The sequence below is a fragment of the Aspergillus foveolatus genome (assembly GCF_047715535.1).
Source record: "Aspergillus foveolatus strain CBS 279.81 unplaced genomic scaffold BDW70scaffold_101, whole genome shotgun sequence".
Taxonomy (NCBI): domain Eukaryota; kingdom Fungi; phylum Ascomycota; class Eurotiomycetes; order Eurotiales; family Aspergillaceae; genus Aspergillus; species Aspergillus foveolatus.
The window spans coordinates 6,050-27,718 of NW_027396165.1; the positions used below are offsets into that span (position 1 = coordinate 6,050).

A 21,669-nucleotide genomic window follows, 5' to 3' on the forward strand; every position below is an offset into this window, starting at 1 on the left:
TCTGCCCCAGAAGGGCCTCAGAATTGCTGTTACGGACGTAACTGAAGGTTTTGCCGTCCCTAATGTGCTTTTGCCGAATCTGAGGCTCGCGGACAGCCGGCATGGCGAGCAGGGCTGCCTGGGCAGCGGATGGTTTAGGATATTTGGCGGCCCGGTGCCACTCGGCGACCAGCGCTGCAGGCGGGATTTCGGCCGTGGATGAAGAAGAGGATGTGGTGGAGGACATTGTGGTTGGATGGATGTATGATGAAAACTGGCTATCTACAACTTACGGGCCGTCAAATGCTTTATATAGACCCCTTGCAGCCCATTGTTGTAGTTTACAGCGCTTTGTGTTTGTATTCTGGATATCCGGACAATAATGTATTATCTTAGGTCCTTTGACGGTCCGTCGATTCTTTGTCTGGCAGGTTATCGATTCCCATTGACGTTCAGAGTACAATCAATGTGTTGGTCCAAAATCAATTGACGGTCCGTCAGACCTCCGTAGCAGCTCTATCATTGGTTGAAAATTTTATTTACGGAGCGGGATATCGTTTCTACGGTCCGCCGAAGGCTACCAAAGTCCCGCAGGGCCTGCCGGGAGGCCCCCCCGGGAGGGTGCCCCGCAGGGCAAGCTGAGTCACCCGGAGCGTCTCGGCCATCGAAGCGCTCCCGGAGCGAAGCGCAGGTCAGCCAGCGTAGGTAGGCCAGCGTAGGGTCAGGAAGCTTGTTAACATATATATAATTAATTAAGAGGCAGTTTGCAGCCCAAGCTATTCTTAGTACTAGATTGTGGTCTGCAGCTTGTATTTTGCAGTTTTGGTGATACTTCACCATGGACGCATCAATGCGCTCGATGAGCTTGCTCAATGAAAGTCAGAATTTTGAGACTTAGGGATTCGGATTCCGCAGCCGAGGATGACCCCGCATTGTGATCTCATACCCCAACTCTGCCGCCCATCTGTAGATCACCCCTTTACACCTAATAGTCTATCTCCCAAATGTCAGTCACAGCAAGCGCCCGGAACCCGCCTCCTCTGTCAGAGCTCGCCTCGATAATTGCACGGGCGCTCCAGCAGAACTTCGCCCATGCAAGCGCATCAGTGACCCAATGCCCCGACCTCCGCAAACCCCCCTACGGCCTCGCCGCTCCCGGTCTCTGCGGGAACCCTCGCATCGCAGATGTAGGAGGCCAAGCTAATCTCTTTCCAAGCCCTAACTTCAACGCCAAGTATTCTCTGCTGTCATTGGCGCGGGATATGGTGTCTTCCGAAAGAGGGTTTGTTCTTGGTGCAGGCGCGGCGCCGTTTCAGGATATCGAGCATAATGCAGAACTTGCGCCGAATGTTGCTTGGCAGGCTAGAGAGGGTGTGAGAGAGCTGGATCTAGGAAACCCCGATTGTGTGGATATTGTCAATGAAACTCGGATTGTCGAGGTTGTCGCAGGTGAAGTCGATTCAGTCAACTGCCGGCGTGCCCCCAGCACGAACTGCGCGCTGATGGTGAACCTCTTCGGTTCAAGCGGCTTGCCCGGACCAGTCCTCAAGATCACAGCGCGAGGACGGACAGGACCAGCCAATTTCACTAACGCCATCCGCGCTGGACTCGTCGAGGCGTACGGCGACTCTCATCCGATCAGTATGGGCGGTGTATTTCTACTCAAGGCGGGAAAGGCCAGGTTCCACGTCATGCCGGACTTTCCGGCTCCAGAGGACCTGCCGTTCAAAGATCGGAGGGTCCTAGAGCAGGAGTGGCTAAGGTATCATACCTGCGAAGCGCCGGTGGTTTGCTTGACCGTCTTCCATAGTGCAGACCCGGAAAGGCTGCAATTGAGGATGGAACATACCCATTGTTTTGACCTGGAAGGGAGTCGGAAAGGTGGTCACTATCATTACGATCTAGAGACGGATAGCGGCGGGGAGGTTGAGTATGAGGCGTACCTGAATGTAGCGGAGGTGGTGTATCGGATCGATCGGCCATAGACGGCGGATGTCTCGGTTGTCTCTTCAATAACTGCGGATCTCTAACTTGCTGCTGCTGCTCCTGGATTAAACCTGGATAGAACAAAGTCGTATAAGATATAAGCGTGCGGCAGCACGTTGGCCTATCAAAACAAGCGTATAATCTCGTCAAGATTGAACTCGTGCGTCTCACTCGAGGTCTCGAGTTCGTTTTAAGGAAATTGCACTGGCTCGTCTTTACATTACTATTCCCTTAGGAACTCAATACTATCTGCGCAGGTGAATGCTGTTGGGATTATCTTGCTATATTGAATCAATAGCTCTGATCAACAACATGTCATTCTGCCGTGAATCAAGAACTGCCGGTTAAGCCTCTTAGAGTCTGCAGGGACACTTGGAACGGTGTTCTTCCTGGGACCATACTAGATCATACTGTGGCAGTGGTGAGACTAGCCCTAATCTACAAAGCACCTATGTTGTTCCTAGAAGACAAACTCGATGCAATGATCGGCATGCTAAGCATTAGCTTCCTTGTAGGCTTCACTTCTATGGAGACCAGAGAAGAGCTGATCATGCTCACGGTCGAGTGTGGACATGTCCAATTTTCTAGGGCGATAGCTTCATCAAGTCGTCATCCATAATATTCACGCACAGTGTATTGCTGTGAGGGGAAGCAGTGGGCCCAAGCCTAAAGAGTGTTTCACGGCATCCCGCGTGGGCCACTCGCCTCTCCTCTCCACCACCGACCTCGGGTGTCGGCATTGCTTGGTACATACAAAGGCATCCTGTCCCCCGCATCATGATCAATTCTAACTACGCTAAACTCTTCAATCTCTTCGAGAACATCCAATATGGCGTACTCCATCCAAGCCGAAGCAGCCCGAGTGCTCGAAGAGCATCTGCTCAACAACAAAGCTCTCGACATCCCCGCTTCCTTCAGAGAAGCAGCGAAGAAAGTGAAATTCGTCGGCGACAGTACCCCCTTCATCCCAACGCCGCTGAAAATCACCGAGTCCAGCTCTGCTTTAAATGCTCTAGTGGGGGTTGTCGCCAGCGCAGTCTCCAAGGACCGCTATGGGGGTGATCACCAGGAGATAACCGTTGATACGTAAGCCAAACCGTTTTTATTTTTTTTTTTTTTACTTTTATTTGTATTTTTTTCTCTTTAATTTTATTTTTTTTATATCTTTTGTATGGATTCTGGTTTGTCTTTTTCTTTATTTCTTTTTTTTTTCTGCTAAGTATACTGAGGGTAGCGATGTGGCATCTCTATTTCTAATGTCCATCATCCTGCCCACTGTAGACGGGACCCCCGCTCATGCACACCGGGCCATCGCAAAGGAGCTCGCCAAGGCCGACTTATATGACATGCAAAAGCCGATCCACCGGCAGTGCACGAATGTATATCAGACCAAAGACAGGCGGTGGTTCCATCTGCACGGGTCCATGAACGCGGGTCCAAGCATGCGGATGGTCGGGGTTCCAGAACAGGATGTCTCCCACGGAGAGGCACAGAAGATCTACATGGAGCGAGTTGCCCAGTGGGATTCCGAGGAGATTGACCGTGTTGCGAATGAGGAGTACAGACAAGCTGGCGTGATCTGTAATAAGCCAGAGGAGTTCTTTGCGTCGGAACATGTATGATCATCCTTCTACGTCTTCCCCCCGTCATTGCTTTTCATTCGTTGTTTGCTGAGTACTCCACCCCGTGCAGGGCCAGATCATGGGCAAAGAACCCCTCTATACACTCAAACCGCGCTCCGCGCCTCGAAGATCGTGGCCGGAGACAAGGGACCCCTCGCGGCCGTTGGCAGGTATCAGGGTCATTGATTTTTCGCGCGTCATTGCCGCCCCTGTGATCTCCAAGATGCTCGCTGCGCTCGGTGCAGAGGCCCTCAAGGTGACGTGGGAAAACCTCCCTGACGTTGCCGCGACCTGGGTCGAGCTCAGTACGGGGAAGCGGGACACGAACCTCGACCTGAAAAGCGAAGCTGGTAAGAAGAAGCTCTCTGAGCTTGTCGAATCTGCCGACGTTCTGATCGACGGGTACCGACCCGGCGTGCTGGAGAACCTGGGCTTTGACACTGAGTCGCTGAGGAAGATCAACCCGAGCTTGATCTACGTGAGGGAGAACTGCTACGGCTGGAAAGGTCCGCTTTCGTATCGATCGGGATGGCAGCAGATCAGCGATTGCCTCGTTGGGATTTCGTGGTTGCAGGGAAGGTTCCTGGGGTTAAATGAGCCTGTTGTGCCTTTACTGCGTATGTCCCTCTCTTCTCCCAACACGACCTGTTTCTAACAGTGGGACAACCCAAGCAAACTCGGACTATCAAATGGGACTTGTGGGTGCAGCAGCCGTCTCTCACGCGTTACTACTTCGAACACAATCAGACACGACATTCGACATTGATGTGTCACTAACGCAGTACAACATCTGGTACTACCGACTGGGCGAGCAAACACCGGAGATCCAGAACGCGCTTCGTGCCCAGTATAAGGATTTGCATCTTCGTCACTACGACGAGATGAACAGCTTGATTACCAAGACGTTTGCTGCGGTGAAGCAAGCCCGGCCCGACCTGTTTCAGCGGCCTGAATACTTTGACAGAATGAGTGGGAAGGAGTGGGGTATTGACGAGGATATTTATATCCTGACTACGCCTTTCAAGCTGGAAAAGTCGGTTCTAAAGTATGATACTCCGTCTGGGCGAAGGGGCAGGTCGGAGGCGAGGTGGATGGGTGCTTAGTCCAGACTTGACCGGGCAGGGAGCCATTGTATCTTCTTCTCTCGCGGAGATATATGAGAGCTTGGGAGCAGGAGACTATTGAGTTATAATCCCAATAAAGATACAGAATTATCACCAGAGAGCGAGAGTCCTGTCAATAATGAGTAAATCTGAGTCTAAGCATAAATACAATGGACGTGCCTCCACGCAATGTCAGCGAGACGGGACTTCAAACCATCGTCGTCATCTGTTCAACTGGTCAAGTGATACCACTCTACCTTACACATAAAAAAAAAGAGATTCAAATTCAGAAGCATAACCAAGGCGAAATTGGCCTCATTCACTCCATTCTACCCAGCGTATCTATTGAACTGCACAAGGTCTAGTAACAGCCCTACTTCTTCCCCACATACTTAATATTCCCCTGCGCATCCTTTACCCATCCGTTCTCCCTTGTAATCCCATTCTGTCCATACACCAGACTACTCGCCTGCACCTGCGCACTATTCATTTCGCGGCGCGCCTGGTTCGCGCGGTCATTGTTGGTCACCGCCTGGCGCATGCCTTTGAGTTGCTGGGCATCAAGTTCATTAGCTTGACCACGGGCCGCGTACAAGGGGTAGGAGTGCATACAGCTTTCATATTCTTGTGCGTATGATACGCGGCCTGGGTGTTCTGGATAGAACCCATGGGGTTTGAGACGCCGCTGGCGGCGCCGGCGAGGTCGGCGGCGTGGTGGGCGCCGCTAACGTATTTCTTATAGGGGTCGTGGGGGCCAGACATTCTGCTTGGTGCTTGGTACTTGATGAGGTTTGGGCTGCTTATTGCTGGAGACGGAGCACATAAAGTAAGACTGACTCGGAACGGTTTGTATCTTGACAGGGGCCCTTTTTATATCACGGAATCATTCAGCTGGAACGGCAGGGACGGGAATGAGTACCCAGACACCTGGTAGCCCAGAGCCCAGTAAGCAGCCTTGCGTTCCGTCTGTCGCAGCGGTAGCCCGATATGGAAAACCTGGTGCATTTAGCGCCGACCAAGACGCTAGGCGTTGTGCGAGGGGCTGAGTGAGGATACTTTAGCTACCTACTCCAAGAGGCTGGCTGAGTATCTACATCAGCCGCATCTGTGACCAAGGAAAATACGCGCGGCACTTTCTATCTCAAGAAAAATAGGTAACTATGATGCTGCACTAGCGCCAATCATAATTCCAGTTGTACCTAGAACCTAGATGCTAGGCAGATTGTACACACTTTACCTAGCCCGCAGTCAAGCTGAAATCATATAATGCCCTCTTGGAGGCGTTACAGGAGGGGCCAGACGCCAAACCTCAACGCCCAAGTCGTCCCACCTAGATCTTCGCCTCGAATAATTATTGATACGGCGGGATTGGTGACCCGTATACATTGGTCATGGCCGCTCTGCATATTGAACGTTTCTCAAGACTGACTTATAGAGTCTATTTCACCGCAGTAACATTTCAAGGGCCCCATACATCGTCATGTTTCTTCAGACTCCGCGCTTTGTCGTAACCGTCACTGGCCCCGTACCTCAGATACTTTGATTCCCAGTATATTCGGAGCCTGGAGAATAATGGAGTGGCATCCAGAGGAGTGGGTGACAGAATGTATCGTCCTCATATCACTCTTTGTATTCGGCCGGTGTATACTTCCACTCTGACACATTTGATACTTTCATGCATCAGAAGTGCTTAGAGATCCAGACGTGGAACAGTAAGCATTATATTCCTGGTTCATTAATGTGTTCGAGGTAGCTACTGTACCACATATCCAAACCCTACCTTAATCATTCCTGCCAGGGAGCCTTTACCTGCAGTATCCAAAATTGCCCCTCCTCCCGTTTCCCTCTCAATCATGGTACTAACCCTCCAGTCTCGGACCTTCATATCGTGACTTGACCAGATGGAATATAACGATCTTTTTAACTTATATGTATTTACTCTATAGAAATATCAATATGCGCCATCCCCCTCATTTGGATTTCGAGGATTATGCTGGCACCTTCGTGGTAGATACTTAATGGTTACATCTCAGGTATTCCTGAGGCAATGGTTAACCACCATGCAAATCTTGGGATGCTCAGACAGAACCTAGAGGTCAGCCGTGATGCTTTCAACTGGAAGTAATACTAAGAACGCATACTGCAACGGATTGAGTGAACTATTCCAGCTGAGAGGCTCCCGTATAAGCAGCAGTTGAAAAGCTTGCATCGAGATTTGCTTTTTACTGCCCCAATCGATTGCTACCCTGGAGCGAAGGATATGCTATTTATTTTATTTTATTCTATTGTGACTTATTTTTTTTTAATTGTATTTTATCTTTATATTTTTATATTTTTAATTTACATTGTTATTTCTTCTTGCAGGGAGTGCTCTGAGAGGGAGAACAGTAGAAATGCTCAATACAAATGCTCAAGGAGTATCAGCTATCATCACTGCAAGGTAAATCCGCTGGAGCTCGCCACAGGTAAGGCAGTGCATGTAAGTTGGCTGGGCTTGCAAGCCCAGCCAGAGTGCAGAAGGGAAGCTAAAGATCCTGGCATGTGTAAGGCATGCTAACTAAACGGTAGCTAGCGTCCATCAGCTACAACATGCATTGAATACATTGCATGCAGTCCAAGCCAATTCCAAAGCACAAAACTCACCTCGGCAGTCACCAAAGTGCCCATTCGGCATTTTCAAAGTGGGTTCCATTCGAAGGCCTCGGGCTGGTTATTTTGATCATGATGTCAACGCCCCGCCCTGCCGAGCTGTATTTATAAGCTCCGAGCACTTCCAGCTGCTTCTTTCACCAATTAAACAAATACTTAAAACACTTCCATTGTCTAACTCTTTTTCAAGAAAAGAGACCAATACCCCTGATTCACGCAAAAATGGCCCCCAAAGTCCTCGTTGTCCTCACATCCTTCGACAAGATCGAAGCCAACAACCATCCTACGGGATGGTACCTTGTGCGCAGCACTCTTCCCCCTCTATGCCCGATTGCAGGATTCAGACACTAACCATTCACGCTGTTATGCAGCCTGAGTTTGCGCACCCTTGGGAAGTCCTGCACTCCAAGACCGAACTCACAATCGCCTCGCCTAAAGGCGGCTCTGCCCCGCTCGATCCCTCCTCCGTGAAAATGTTCGAGAACGACCCCGTCTCCGCCAAGTTCCTGAAAGAGCAGGAAGCGCTGTGGAAGAATACACTGAAGCTGGAGGACGTGCTCCCCCGCGCGGAGAAAGGAGAGTTCGATGCGGTTTTCTATGTCGGAGGTCATGGGCGTATGATTCCCCACTAGCCTTCAAGAATCAGGGGTTGAATTGCTAACGACTGTCGGTGAACAGCAATGTTCGATCTCGTGACTGACAAAAACTCCATTGCGCTAATCCAGTCCTTTGCTAAGGCCAAGAAGCCAGTCAGTGCTGTCTGCCACGGGCCCTGCGTTTTCGTGAATGTCACTACACCCTCCGGCAAGCCGCTCGTCGCAGACGCGGAAGTCACGGGGTTCTCGAATGCGGAGGAGGATCAGGTCGATCTGTCCAAGGTGATGCCGTTTATGCTGGAGGATGAGCTGAACAAGAAATCGGGCGGCAAGTATGTCAAGGCTGATCAGCCATGGGGAGAGAAGGTTGTGGTTAGTCAGGTGAAGGAGTTGGGCGGCCCGCTCATCACGGGGCAGAATCCGGCGAGTGCGACGGGAGTGGGAAAGGCACTTCTAAAAGCTCTGGGGGTGTAAATTGTCTAGGTTAATGTATAATGTGTTGGGTAATATGGTGGAGACTGCCTGTATGCCACCGACCTACCAGAATGTCATTTACTAATGATTTCCTATATGGAACATATTGATAACATACGAGATTGATAACATACAAGAAGCGAGAGGTCTTTCCCAGTGGTAGTCGAGCTTGATTAGAACCTATGTACAGGCTAGTTGGACGACTGATTTCGTTATGAAAACCCACTGCTTCCTGATTAACCCTAGAGAATTCTTGCACAGCAATCAGGTGTCACTACTCGAACGCCGCAATAGCCTCGTCGAACTTTGCCTGAATCTGGGCATTCAGCAGCGGCGCAATGGCTGCATAGGTCTTCGTCAATTTCAGAACAACCGCGTCGCCCAACTCACCCGCTAGTTCCTTCTGCTTCTCCAGGTTCGACTTGACCAGGAACGCCAGACTCCCAATGCCCAGCAACCCATTATCAAACTGTGGCTTCTTCGAGACGATATTATCAAGTGTCGAGTCGATGTTTGGCTGCAATTCGAGAAACGCCGCAGAGACGTTGAGCGACTCCTCTTCGGTGAAGTTTGCAGAAGACTTGGTCGTGGAGATGGCATCGCGCAAGTCGTTGCTGAGTGCGATAGATTGGAATTCGATCTTCAGCGCTGTAAACGTGCCGAGCAATCCGCCCTTGTAGGCGGTCACGGTGTCGTTGAGGGCGATCATGGACTCTGTGACGATGTTGACGGCGTCGATGACGGCGGCGCCGTCGCGTCTGACAAGCTCATGTGGAGCTGCGACTGGCGATGCCTGGGCAATGGCAGAGATCGCCAGGAGGAAGGGAATGTGGAAGCGCATGATGTTGGTAAACAGCAAATGGCGATCAACAGCGAAGGAGCGGAAAGAGGATCAGCGCGGTTGACTGCAGGAACGAGTATCACTGGCGAAACCGACTGAACTGGAACGATGGACAGGCTGGGGATTTATCTCAATCACCACCGCATTGAGCCCTCATGAGAACCCAACTTCAATACTACCCCAGAGCAATCCTCACGCTAGTATCAGTCTAAATTGCCCCCTCCCCGCATCAAAATAGGAACCCTGCGAAAGGAATCCCGGGGTAAGGGGCCGTCTATTGGTCAACGGCCAGTGTGTTCACACATGCCTTGCTGCGTTCCGAGGCATCATTTAATTGCTTCTCTTGCCAAATATCGCCCTGGACGCCTTAGCACACGCCATATCGTTACTATTGGTGGTTCTGGTATCCTCGGGAGTGCCAATGCCTGGGTATTGTCCTTGTGCAAGTTGGACTCGGGTCCTGCAAGACGGGGTCCCAGCATTCAGCCAACGAGGCTTCCCTAGTCATTGCGCCAATTTGCTGACATTTACTGACGTTTAATTGAAGGCCTTGCAGCATTTCCGTCGCGCCCCTTATATAGCCCAAGGAGACAAAGGCAAGTTTTCTGTCCCCGTCGCGAGGCAGACCCCGGCGACATGTATGTGGACAAGGACTTTATCTAGGGGCAGCCCTAGCGCTTGCCAGAACTAGCATCGCGTTCATTTGCCCGGCCACTTGACCTGGAAATCTTGGAAAGAGAGCGGGGAGTCGACCGGAGAGTCTGGTCGACTGCGAAGTTTTCGATGCTGATGGCTAGCGGGCTTGGCCACCTTTGTGATGATTTTCGCACTGGATACCAGATGAGGAATGATGTCATGTGATATTGACACTAGGCATGCGCATAACGCTGCTGATTCATCTCCTTATGCGACATGATGCCTTTGTACTCAACACCAGAATTTAAACGCGGCTTGCCGCCGACTCGACATAGCAGATATGTTCAAGCATTTTTATAAAGACAGTATATAAATTACACTACTCAAATCATTCTGCTAGATCGTTTGAAGGGTAATTGTGCGTACTGAAACTGGATCAGAATTGCAGGTGTCTCCAATAATATATACAAGAAAGGCACACGGAGTAATGCTTTAACGCAGGAAGCCACAACATTCGAAATTAGCTCTCGTATACCAGCAGTGCAACATTAAACGAGTTTAGATGAGAGGTAAGACCAGCTTAATATTGACGGTCAGCTCTACGGTCTAGCAGAGTGACATGAAGTCCTCGGAGCACCTTCTACATCAGCCAAAAACATCCATACCCTCCGCACCAGTTCTTTCCGCTGCTCAACCTGCCCGGGACCCTCAAGCGTATGCGTTGCACCAGGAATAATACCACTCTCGTCATGCCAGTACATCCTCTTCTCGTCTGCATCCGTAACCTTTCTCCACCTTCTCAACAGCGCCTCCTTATCAACGAATGACGGCACCGAAGGATCTTTCCCAGAATAGAGCACGAGCAGGCCCTTCTCCCCCTTCAGAACGACCCGGTGTCGCACCATCCCAAACGTTTTCTGTAACCGCTCGTCCGTTAGATCCGAACTGAAGAGATCGTCTTCTCCGGGCGAGTCGGGACTATCAGGACTCGTCAGACTAAGGAAGCGCCGACTCGAAACCGCCGTTGAAGCCGGGTACCCGATTGCGGCTGTGATGGGCAGCGGGATGATCGTGTCGAGACTGTCGTAGTCTTCGTACGTATGTTTTTTCGCATAGACGATTGCATCGTTAACGACCTTGCGCATGTACTCAGCCGAGTGACGCTCGTTTCCTTCCTCCAGAACCCTCTGGATCGCTTGTCGGTCTGAGACGGGAGCCTGCATTATCGCACCGTCGACTTGCGGTCGGAGGGGCGGCATCCGCTTATGACTGTGCCCATGCCCAGGATCCAGCCCCGGTTGAGGAAGTCGTGGGTTCGGCGAGGAAATGTACGTCAGGACGTCTTGGCTCCCCGTTGAATGGCCCATGATGACGATCTTCCTCTCCATCTCCCGCACACCTGACCCATCTTTGTATTTTTGAATATATTCAATGCACCTCGCCATCTGGTCGGTATCTCTTCCTAGCCCACTCGTCCCCCACCCGCCATACGATGAAGAAATCACGGGCGAAAATACCGACCATTGCGTATCTTCCAGCGCGGCAACGATGTCATCTAAGTAGGCGACCGTGCCAAGCCCATCGCCGAGGCCAGATATGAAGAGCAGAGTATGTGGTTTTATTCCTTTAGAGGCGGAGTACTCGAATGCGACGAGACGGTCTGCGTACTCGTGAAGGAGGCCGGACGTAGGTTTCTTGGGGGTGGAGGGGCGGATCCGCATAGTGCCGATATAACAGCGAGGAGTGGAGAGTGAGGAGAAAGTCAGGGTATCGGTCGACGTTGGGAGTGGAATCAGGACACCGCGGGGCCGTGACCGTCAGAAGGTGACTGCGAAGCCATTTTTTTGACAAAAGACTGAAGATCAGCTTTGCGAGCGTCTCGATTTCGGGTCTGAAGATCTCCCGATGGGCAGCCGGGGCTTGGCGTTTCTTATCAATTATCTCCGATTCCGCGGCGTGTCGATAAGCACAAGAGAACACGATGCCGTCATAGTTTACGAGGATTTGGTTTTGTCCTTTCAGTAATTCATACTTCACAGAAGACACATACTCAGGGGAAGAGAGAAAAAAGAAAAATAGTGATGCCTAAGTGGACTTGTACTCTGTCGCCGATACATCGAGAAGGGCTGCCGTAAGAATTGCATCATTATGGCAGGGGCACCACAAATAACCTGGCAGCCTGAGGATCCCAGAAGAGCTGTACCCATATGATATCATCTTTACACAAGTAGTTATATTAGGAATTGCGGACTCCGAACTCTCTGTACAGCTCAAGCTCAAGCATCTCAGTCTCATTCCTGGCACAGGACACCAGTATAGACATTCAACACACTATGGCACCAACAAAGAAACACCAGGTCTCCGTCATCGGCTCCGGTAACTGGTATTTCCCCCCAGCCCTCCATATATCCAGTCCCAGATGAAGATAGCTAATGTAGCAACAGGGGCTCAACAATTGGCAAGATCCTGGCCGAGAATACCTCAGAGCATACCGACACCTTCGAAACCCCCGTGCGAATGTGGGTATTCGAAGAAGAAATCACCGTCCCCTCCGACTCTCCCCACCACAGCAAATATGGCGACAAGCCACAGAAATTGACGCAGGTAATCAATGAAACGCACGAGAACGTCAAGTATCTGCCAGGTATCAAACTGCCTGAGAACCTTATCGCAACACCAGACATCAAAGAAGCCGTCAAGGATGCCAGTATCCTCGTCTTCAACCTTCCGCACCAGTTTATCGGCAAGACACTCGACCAAATCAAGGGACACCATTTACCGTACGCCCGTGGAATCAGCTGTATCAAGGGCGTTGATGTTTCAGACGGGAAGGTGACGCTCTTCTCCGAGCTTATCATGGAGAAACTAGGTATATACTGTGGTGCATTATCGGGTGCGAACATTGCGCCAGAAGTTGCGGCCGAAAGACTATGCGAGACGACGATTGGATACGACCCCCCGCCTATGGATCTTACCTCTAGTGACGGCTCGCCTTCGGATAACCTGCCCCATGTAGATGGGCAGCGCCAGAAGGACCTGAGCTCGACGGATATCAAGTTGGAGCGCGTGCCGCAGGATTATCCGCACGTGAATGATGAACTCCTCGAGAAGCTGTTCGAGCGGCCGTATTTCCTCGTGCATGTTGTCAAGGATGTTGCCGGGGTTGCGTTGGGTGGAGCGTTAAAGAACATTGTTGCCCTGGCGGCTGGATTCGTTGCCGGCAAGCAGTGGGGTGAAAATACGAAGGCGGCGATTATCCGGCAGGGTGTAGGAGAGATGATCCGGTTTGGACGGACGTGGTTCCCTTCCTCGGTCAATGAGAAGACCTTTACGGAGGAGAGTGCGGGCATTGCGGACCTGGTAGCCAGCTGCTATGGCGGCCGGAATGTAAGGTCCGCAACGCACGCTGTGGAGAAAGGGGTGAGCGTTGTCGAGATTGAGAAGACAGAAATGAATGGACAAAAGCTGCAGGGGGTTTCGACTGCTCAGACGGTGTACGGGTTCCTGGAGAAGCACGGCAAGACAGACGATTTCCCCTTGTTCTGTGCTGTACGCAGTAAGTTGATTATCTTCTGCTCACCTGAACCTGGTAGAGGCTGACTCGGTCTAGATATCATCGAAGGAAAGGCACAGGTGGACGACCTTCCGGCGTTGCTTAACAGGAAGAAATAGATGGGCTCGTTAGTGACATTGTATATCAGGTCATATTCAGTGCGCTCTAGCTAGATCTATTTCAAAATCCGTCTAATTGGTGGTAGCTGATTAGGTCTATGGTCGCATTAATCATGATCTCATCAATCATTATTCGTTCATCACATAACCAACAGTGATGCAGGTACATGCGTACTCTTGCGCGTAACCTCAGAGGCAAGGGCAATGAGAGACTCGCTCTGCATAATACTAAAGATGGACACGTCTGCCGCAGCCTGTAGGGCTAACATATTGCGCAGTTCCACCGCACTCAGTGAATCCAAACCATACTCAGAAAGTTGTTTTGCAGCGTCTACATGCGCCACAGGGATCATGAAGATATCTGCTAGCTTACTGGCGATAGCCTCGACAACTAGTTTCTCTGCCTGCTGCCGTGTCTTTGCATCGGATAACCGACTAGCGAGCGAGGTGCTGGCATTGCTGCATCCGCTTGTAGCTTGACGCTGAGTGCTCTTCTGGTATTGGAGAGATCGGAATCTGGCATCTCTGCCCAGCGGGGATGGGCCAACCGGGTTCCAGTGGGAACCCGGGCCTTGATTAATGCCCATGGCGACTTGCTTATCGAAAGGCGAGAGCACAGCAGTCTCCAGGACGCGCAGAACCTGCTCCTCGGTGACAGGAAAATGACCCAGCTTTGTCATTCGGTCAGCAACGCCTGCGACGCCTGCGACGTAGCCGACCGATTTCACGGGGCCCAAATCCATGGACACGGCAGGGAGACCCTGGGAGACGCGCCAATGGGCGAGGGCGTCTTCGTAGGTATTACCGGCCGAGTAGTTTGATTGCGTTGTATAACCATAAATACCAGACATAGAAGAGAGGAAGACGAAAAAGTCAAGATCCGCATCGCGAAGTTGAGTGTGCACATTCCAGCTCGCTCTGACCTTGGGATTCAATGAGGTCTGCCAGTCTTCGAATGCCATTCTCTCAAGGACAGAGTCTTGCAGGACCATTGCTGCTTGTATCACGCCTCGAATTGGTGGGAGTTCGGCGGAACAGCTACTGAGGGCCGCTGCTAGGTCTGCCTCAACAGAGGCGTCGCAAGATATGGGCTTGACGTGACAACCTAGCGGCTGTAGTTCAGCCACGAGGTCTGCAACCGCACTGCTGGTACCAGCGTTCCGAGAAAGAACAATGATGTTTTTGGCACCATGAGCGGCAAGCCAGTGGGCCATGGAACGTCCTATGCCGCCAGCTCCACCGACAAGTAGATAGGATGCATCGGAGCGGAGTTTAGCAGTTCGTGCCTGCGGAACGACGCGGACCTGTTCGTCAGGGCTGATGGAGAGGACAACCTTGCCACTGTGCTTGCCGACCTGGAGCAGCCGGAACACCTTGCCGATATCGCCCAAGTGATAGGTGGAAACAGGATAAACGGGAGAGATAGCGCCCTCTTCCAAGAGACGTCGGATCTCAACAAGGGATGAGTGGATAGATCGCTTGTCCTGCTGGGCAAGCGCTAGCAGATCAAATGAAGAAAATGTGATATGGCGAGAGAATGGGCGCATCTCAAGGTGGTTGTTCTGCTCGATATCACGTTTACCAATCTCGACAAAGTGACCGAACGGAGCCAGAATGTTCAGAGTGGCCTGAAGCAGTGGACCAGCAAGTGAGTTTAGCACAACGTCGACGCCGCGCCCGTTAGTGGCTTCGAGGATGCCGTCTGCAAATGAGGCATCACGGCTGGAGAAGATATGGTCAGCGGGAATACCATAACGCTCTATCAGTAACTCCCGCTTCTCGGTCGATCCAACGGTAGTGTAAACCTCTGCTCCTATGAGCCGAGCGAACTGGATGGCTGTTTGCCCAACGCCACCGGCACCAGCGTGAATTAGAACCGTTTGACCACGTTGAAGGCGAGCGACCTTGTAGAAGCACAGGTAAACGGTAGTAAAGATTGCGGGCACAGAAGCTGCCTGCTCGAAGCTCAACCCCTGTGGGATATGCATGGCATTGGTCCACTCGACACGCGGACGACTGCTATAGCCACTGCGGACGAGTGCAAAGACGTGGTCGCCGGGTGCGTACCCGTGGGCTGCTGCCTGGCATCCCACGCGAGTGATGACGCCTGCACAGTCCACGCCCATGACGCGCTCCTCAAGTTGCCCCATAGCAACAAGCACATCCCGGAAGTTGACGCCGTACGCCCGAGGTTCGATCTCGACAAGGTCAGGTGGGAGTTGCGTGCCATCGGCAAGTGCTGCAGGGTCATCATCAAATGCAATTGTATCTAGGAGGCCTGGAACCCCGACCTTCAATGCAAGGGTGCGGTTGGACTGGAAGAAGGATTCCATCGGCAGAGCCTCTAGTGCAGGCCAGTCCACAGAAGCAGGATTGATGGCCTGGTTGCGGGCACTGTCGCGGAATAACCGCGGTACCAGAATGACGCCCTCGCGCACAGCATACTCAAAGTCATATGGTGGCGGAGTCTGCGCATTGTCAGCTGCAGCGCCGAAGCTTGTAGTCATGATCTTTGCAATGTCGGCCGCACTGGTATCAGACCATAGTGACTCGTGAGGATCCAGATCAAAGGTGACGAATCTGCGGCCGGCGTACTCGTGCCTTATGCTTCGAAGAAACCCAGTGGCCAGCGATAGTTCAGGACGTTCGCAATTCACTGCGCCACCGCGAGTCACCCAAAGCAGACTACGACTGTGTTTAATCATGGTCTGGACATTGTTGAGGCCCGTGGCGTCCAGGTCATACAGGAGTGGCTTGTCGACCTCACCAAGGAAAACCGCCCACTTTCCCTTATAGGATTCAGCAGTCGCAGTCTCAAACTCAACAATTGGCGGAGTCTGCCCGGCAACTGCGAAATTGGAGCGGAGAAGCTCAAGCCAGCGCTGCCCGCAAGGTGCATCTTTCCGTTCAACAAACACAATGGACTCCGGGTTTAGGGCTGGTAACTGATGGGCAGGTACGGCGGTCGATGTGATGACACTCATCATGTACCACTCGTCGCTTTCACAGTCGCGGACTTCAAAGTCGACGCCAGAAAGAGCAGCAACCTTGAGAGTTTCATCCCAAAGGGGTACGCTCATGGAAGGGCTGAGAGCACGCTGAGGCTCTTCACTTAGCCACCAACCAGGAAGTAGCCCAAAGGCAAATTCTGTATCCAGCTGATCATGAGTAGTTTCAACAAGAAGCAGATGGCCCCCGGGTTTCATCAATTTGCGAACATGAGACATGGTTTTGGACATTGAGGTTGTCGCATGCAGTACTTGTACCGCGACTATGATATCATAGCTTTCCATATCATAACCTTGGCTCGCAGGGTCTTGCTCAATATCTAGCTTTTCAAAGACCATGATATCATTCCAGGCCGCAAATTCCCCCCGCGCTGCCTCAAAGAAAGCCGGTGAGATATCGGTAAAGTGATATAGCTCCGCAAGCGGCCCTCCAGTAGCTGCCGTGCCGATATTCGGCAGGGCATACCGCGTGAAGCTGCCAGTGCCTGCACCTATCTCCAGGATTCGTGCGCGAGGATTCTTGTGGACTAGGTTCTGCAGAATGTGAGCGGCCTGTGAAAGGCTGCGGTCACATTTGAGAGCATTTTGGTAGTAGTGATTCAACATGTTGTTCTCCATCATGAGTTCTAGTGGCATCTTCTCCTGGCGGATGATGGCGGCCAAATGAGGTCCCAACCTACACACCATCTCTCCGTTGACGCTAGAACGTCCAACACGTTCAATCAAAGACTGGCGTTGTTCGTGCGTGTCATCTAACCAGCGTGCACTGTCTTCTGCAAGCCGACCTTCAGCGGCGAGTGAGACCTGTACCTGCATCCAACTGTGATATTTGGCGAGGTGGCTTGGTAGCTTCCGCAGCTCAAAGGGTCTTAGGGAAGAAAGAGCATCATATATAAAGTAGAGACACGCCCGGCGGAGGTCCGCTAGAAGCCGAGCTTCTTCAACCTCAAGAGGGTGGGATAGTTGCTGCTTGAGCTGTGCGCGCATGGGGGTGGACAGTAGAGACATGTCGGGGCCCCAGACTACGTTGGCGCAGGGCTCGCTTTCCCACTGAGCTTTAACCTGCTGAGGTGCTGCACTTCGGCCAACCGACTGGAACACGGCGTCCCGGACCACCAGTACAGGAAGTGTATCACTAATGTTGTCTGCCATGTAAATATCAGAGCGCATCGTCCTTGCGTCCGAATGGTGGAGAATCGCAGAAGCTTTGAAACGGTGGCCAGCCGCCTGGCTGATCGAGTTCGATATCCAAAGACTACCCAGGGTGCGAGGTACTATTGCATCATCCCACTCCTTGCCCCCCAGGAGTGGCGTGTATACAGTCTGGAAGGCGGCATCCAGCGTAATGGGGTGAATCAGGTTCTGATATGGAGAATCGGCTAGAAGTGCAGTGTCAGGAATGAATAGCGAGCTGTCAGCCCGCTGATTGTTTCCAGCCTGCTCGATATCGGTGATAATCTGAAATGCGGGTCCGTGATAGATACCCCTCTCTCTCATCATGTCATAGAGATCGCTGGGGCCGAAACGTCGAGTGTAGCCAGAAAGATCAGCGGGACGAGACTCGGGAATGGTTTTATCAGCAGCATCCTCTGGCTCCATTGTAATGAGGCCGCGTGCGTGAGTTGACCATTGGTTGTCAGCAGAGACCGAAGAGACCTCAAAGCGTTTCCAGCCTCTATTGCCCATCTCTTTGTCACTGACTTCGGATAGGCTGGTTTGGATCTCAACGCCGTCGTCATTGTCTGGTATAACTAGGCCTTGCAGTAAATCGACATCGCGTAACCGGTAACCGGCAGCAGTCTGCGGAGCTTTAGATTGAAGTTCTGGTAGCATTTTGATTGCTTCAATCGCCAAACATATAAAGCCTGCTCCGGGGAATAAAATGTCTTCTTGGACAACATGTTCGCGAAGCCAAGGGGCGTCCTTGAGCTTCAGGATGTGACGCCAGGTGGGACTGTTCGGATCAGTTCCCAATACAAGGCTGCCTAGAAGGCCATGTGGTGGCTGTGCCCGTTCGCGGAGGGCTTTGTTGAACCTTGATTCGTACCAGTGGCGCGTTCGATGATTCCAGGGATATGAGGGAAGGTCTGAGAGAGGTCGTACGCTGGGAGGCCGCCCATGAGGGAAATTAACTGCGTCCAGATCCAGAGGAAGCCCTTCTGCAAGTAAGCTAGCAGCCAGCGAGTGCATGCTCCTGACTGCACTGACCTCTCGGACCAGAGAGCCTAGACAAGATATATTTAACCCGGCAAATTTTGGCTCTGCGAGGATCTGCTTAATGGGTGCGCTCAAAGCAGTATGAGGACCAACTTCGAGAACTAAGTCGACATTGGCGCCAGATGCACCAGAAGCGCCAAGAACCATATCGGTGAATGCATCAACAAACTGGACCGGTTTGAGCAAGCTGTCAACCCAGTGGTCGGGCTCAGACAGCTGCGAGAGGTTGGTGATACGGCCTCCAGTGACAGGAGAAGAGAATGTGATGTCACTCTCGAATTTATCGTGATTTGGTGATAGAGCTTTCTGTAGAGCGCTGCGATACAGATCTGCAATGGGATTCATGTGATGGGAGTGGAAAGCAGTATGTATCTTCAGACGATGGGTGAAGATGCCGTCGTTTCTTGCCAGCGCTTCGAGGGCATTAACAGCATCTTGATCGCCTGAGACGGTGATACTTGAAGGGCTGTTCACGCAAGCCACTGTGGCAATACCTGTCTGAGCGTCGATTCGTGCAAGATAAGTTTCTGTTTCTCTAAGGCTCGTGCCTACCACAAGCATAGCTCCCTGTTTCGAGCCTACGCTACTTCTCGCTGCAAGCGAAGCGCGGTGATAGGCGACAGCCATAGCGGCTTGACAGCTGAGGGACCCAACTGCGTACGCAGCAGCTATCTCTCCACTGGAATGGCTAGTGACAGCCACCGGTTTGACGCCCCATGATCGCAGAAGTCGGACTAGGGATATTTGCACGGCCACACATAAAGGAGTACTATATTCGATGTCGTGAACGCGCGACGCTGGTATATCCTGGTTCAGCTCCTCTATAACAGACCACCTTGCTCCTAGCGCCGCGAGATGCCGATCCGTTTCTTTGAGCGAGGCTTTAAAGACCGGATAGGCCGCAATCAGTTCACGGCCCATGGCATACCACTGGGCTCCCTGGCCGGTAAAAACCATTCCAATGCGTGGGACCCGGATGGTACGGCGCGGAACTGGCATGTTGATCTCGAGGGCTTGAATAGCTTCGCGAAGGCCATTTTGAACAGGCACAGGACGAGCAGTTACCCACGGGAACCGGGTACGACGCTGGCCCAGCGTGTATGCAACTCTCTGGAGAAGAAAATCGGGACTATCCGTCGCGGCGTTTTGCCTAAGATATTTCTTCAGGTTGTCAACCATGTTAACACAGGCCTGCTCATCGCGCGCACTGAAGACGAAGATCTGGGAGTCGAGATTGGTAGCTGATACGCCATATCCATCTGCTTGCCAGGGCGACGGCTGAGCCGCTTGATTTTCGACGATAAGATGTGCATTCGTACCGCCGAATCCAAAGTTGTTGATGGACGCACGGCGGACACCCCCAGGCCCTGCGGGCCAGTCCTCCAACGTAGTCACCACGCGTAGATTCCATTCATCCAGCGCAATTTTCGGATTCGGCTTCTCAAAGTTGATACTGGGAGGGATCTTGCCCTTCTCGAGCGCCATAACCACTTTTATGAGACTCGCGAGCCCGCTGGCTGCCTCCGTGTGGCCAACGTTCGTCTTCACAGAACCAATGCGCAGCGGTTGTTCAGATGACCGACTGTCCTTGAAGACGGTAGCAATCGCACGGCACTCGATCGGATCGCCCGTCGACGTTCCTGTCCCATGAGCCTCAAGATACTGAGTGTCCGCGTAATCTAGCCCCGCGCGACGGTAACAGTCTCGCATCAAGGCGACCTGGGCCTCCTCGCTAGGCGTGGTGATTGTTTCGGTCTTGCCGTCTTGGTTCATCCCTGATTCACGCACAATGGCTCTGATGGGGTCCCCGGCAATGATGGCGTCTGACAGACGCTTGATAACTATTGTTGCAATGCCTTCTCCTCGGCCGTATCCGTTGGCCCGAGAGTCGAACGCATACGACTTACCGTCAGGTGAAAAGAACCTTCCTTCGTCAGCCAGGCTTCCCTGGTAAGTAACACATATCACTCACCCAACAGACCCCATGGCTTTGAAGAAATCCGGATTGAGCAAGGCACTCACACCGGAGATCAGCGCCATATCGGACTCTCCGGTCCGCAGACTCTTGACCCCCTCATGAAACGCAACCAGACCTCCAGAACAGCCAGTGTCCAGAGTTAGACTGGGCCCTCGCAGGTCAAAGAAGTGCGACACTCGATTGGAGAACATGGCGTCTCCGGTACCGGTAGGTAGGAAGCGAGGCAGTCTGTCCTCGTCGCGGATGATGCCATCGCGGTAGTCTCTCGAAAACACAGCGGCATATACTGCAGTATTGCTTCCCGCAACGTCCGGCAATGTGATTCCAGCTGAACCGCTGTCAGCAACTGGTTCGTGAGGGTCAATTGGGCGCCCGCACCGTTTTCCAACGCTTCATAGACAGACTCTAGTTGAAGACGAATTTGAGGATCCATCGACTACATTCGTCAGGAGGGAAGGGTCTTTTCTGATAGATACCACCTACCGCCGCCGTTTCGGCCGAGAAGCTGAAAAACTGGGCATCAAAAAGACTAAGGTCCTGTTCAAGGAAGTGTCCGCCACGGACATGGACCTTCTTCTCTTCAGTAGGGTTCCCCCTGCACAGCGGATTGAACATACCGTATTGGTTCTATCGGCACTGGGGTGGTACGCCCCCTTCAGATTGAACCGAGAGGGAGGGATTTCGCTCCAGGCGCTTCTGCCTGCCGCCAGCATCTCCCAGAGCCGGTCCGGCGTGCTGGCCTCGCCGGCAAACTTGCAGCTCAGGCCGACAATGGCGATTGGCTCTGCCGTAGCGCGATGCATACCGGCGCTCTGCATTGGTAGGCAATTGGTAGCAACAAAAAGAAAAAAAGAAGAGAAAAAAAAAAAAAAAAAAAAAAAAAAAAAAAAAAAAAAAAAAAAAAAAAA

The 21,669-nt window shown here is 52.1% G+C and overlaps 8 protein-coding genes across 8 annotated transcripts; 4 read left to right on the plus strand and 4 right to left on the minus strand.

Annotated features, from left to right (window-relative positions):
- Positions 1 to 983: 983 nt before the first annotated feature.
- Positions 984 to 2,092, plus strand: BDW70DRAFT_165834 (PTD012 family protein; the record flags this gene model as incomplete). The annotated part of the gene is made up of 1 exon (XM_073741837.1): positions 984 to 2,092. One exon carries the CDS (start codon positions 984 to 986, stop codon positions 1,962 to 1,964), a length of 981 nt encoding a protein of 326 aa, XP_073591440.1. The 3' UTR covers positions 1,965 to 2,092.
- A 702-nt stretch (positions 2,093 to 2,794) lies between these two features.
- On the plus strand, positions 2,795 to 4,690 carry BDW70DRAFT_165836 (CoA-transferase family III domain-containing protein; the record flags this gene model as incomplete). The annotated part of the gene is made up of 4 exons (XM_073741838.1): positions 2,795 to 3,051; positions 3,200 to 3,581; positions 3,658 to 4,204; positions 4,260 to 4,690. The coding sequence occupies 4 exons, from the start codon at positions 2,795 to 2,797 to the stop codon at positions 4,688 to 4,690; spliced, it is 1,617 nt and encodes a 538-aa protein (XP_073591441.1).
- A 373-nt stretch (positions 4,691 to 5,063) lies between these two features.
- BDW70DRAFT_164291 (uncharacterized protein) lies at positions 5,064 to 5,452 on the minus strand (the record flags this gene model as incomplete). Its single annotated transcript, XM_073741447.1, has 2 exons — positions 5,064 to 5,243; positions 5,303 to 5,452. 2 exons carry the CDS (start codon positions 5,450 to 5,452, stop codon positions 5,064 to 5,066), a joined length of 330 nt encoding a protein of 109 aa, XP_073591442.1.
- Positions 5,453 to 7,418: 1,966 nt separating this feature from the next.
- Positions 7,419 to 8,504, plus strand: BDW70DRAFT_144568 (type 1 glutamine amidotransferase domain-containing protein). The gene is made up of 3 exons (XM_073738279.1): positions 7,419 to 7,639; positions 7,711 to 7,954; positions 8,018 to 8,504. The coding sequence occupies exons 1-3, from the start codon at positions 7,562 to 7,564 to the stop codon at positions 8,407 to 8,409; spliced, it is 714 nt and encodes a 237-aa protein (XP_073591443.1). The 5' UTR covers positions 7,419 to 7,561; the 3' UTR covers positions 8,410 to 8,504.
- A 16-nt stretch (positions 8,505 to 8,520) lies between these two features.
- Positions 8,521 to 9,401, minus strand: BDW70DRAFT_9782 (cell wall mannoprotein 1 family protein). The gene has a single exon (XM_073745326.1). It carries the CDS (start codon positions 9,248 to 9,250, stop codon positions 8,684 to 8,686), a length of 567 nt encoding a protein of 188 aa, XP_073591444.1. The 5' UTR covers positions 9,251 to 9,401; the 3' UTR covers positions 8,521 to 8,683.
- A 901-nt stretch (positions 9,402 to 10,302) lies between these two features.
- On the minus strand, positions 10,303 to 11,953 carry BDW70DRAFT_144570 (uncharacterized protein). The gene has a single exon (XM_073738280.1). It carries the CDS (start codon positions 11,605 to 11,607, stop codon positions 10,486 to 10,488), a length of 1,122 nt encoding a protein of 373 aa, XP_073591445.1. The 5' UTR covers positions 11,608 to 11,953; the 3' UTR covers positions 10,303 to 10,485.
- Positions 11,954 to 12,146: 193 nt separating this feature from the next.
- BDW70DRAFT_144571 (glycerol-3-phosphate dehydrogenase family protein) lies at positions 12,147 to 13,648 on the plus strand. The gene is made up of 3 exons (XM_073738281.1): positions 12,147 to 12,269; positions 12,331 to 13,442; positions 13,497 to 13,648. Exons 1-3 carry the CDS (start codon positions 12,220 to 12,222, stop codon positions 13,556 to 13,558), a joined length of 1,224 nt encoding a protein of 407 aa, XP_073591446.1. The 5' UTR covers positions 12,147 to 12,219; the 3' UTR covers positions 13,559 to 13,648.
- A 50-nt stretch (positions 13,649 to 13,698) lies between these two features.
- BDW70DRAFT_165838 (type I polyketide synthase) lies at positions 13,699 to 21,564 on the minus strand (the record flags this gene model as incomplete). The annotated part of the gene is made up of 6 exons (XM_073741839.1): positions 13,699 to 19,722; positions 19,849 to 20,538; positions 20,572 to 20,725; positions 20,756 to 21,089; positions 21,238 to 21,331; positions 21,379 to 21,564. 6 exons carry the CDS (start codon positions 21,562 to 21,564, stop codon positions 13,699 to 13,701), a joined length of 7,482 nt encoding a protein of 2,493 aa, XP_073591447.1.
- Between the last annotated feature and the right edge of the window lie 105 nt (positions 21,565 to 21,669).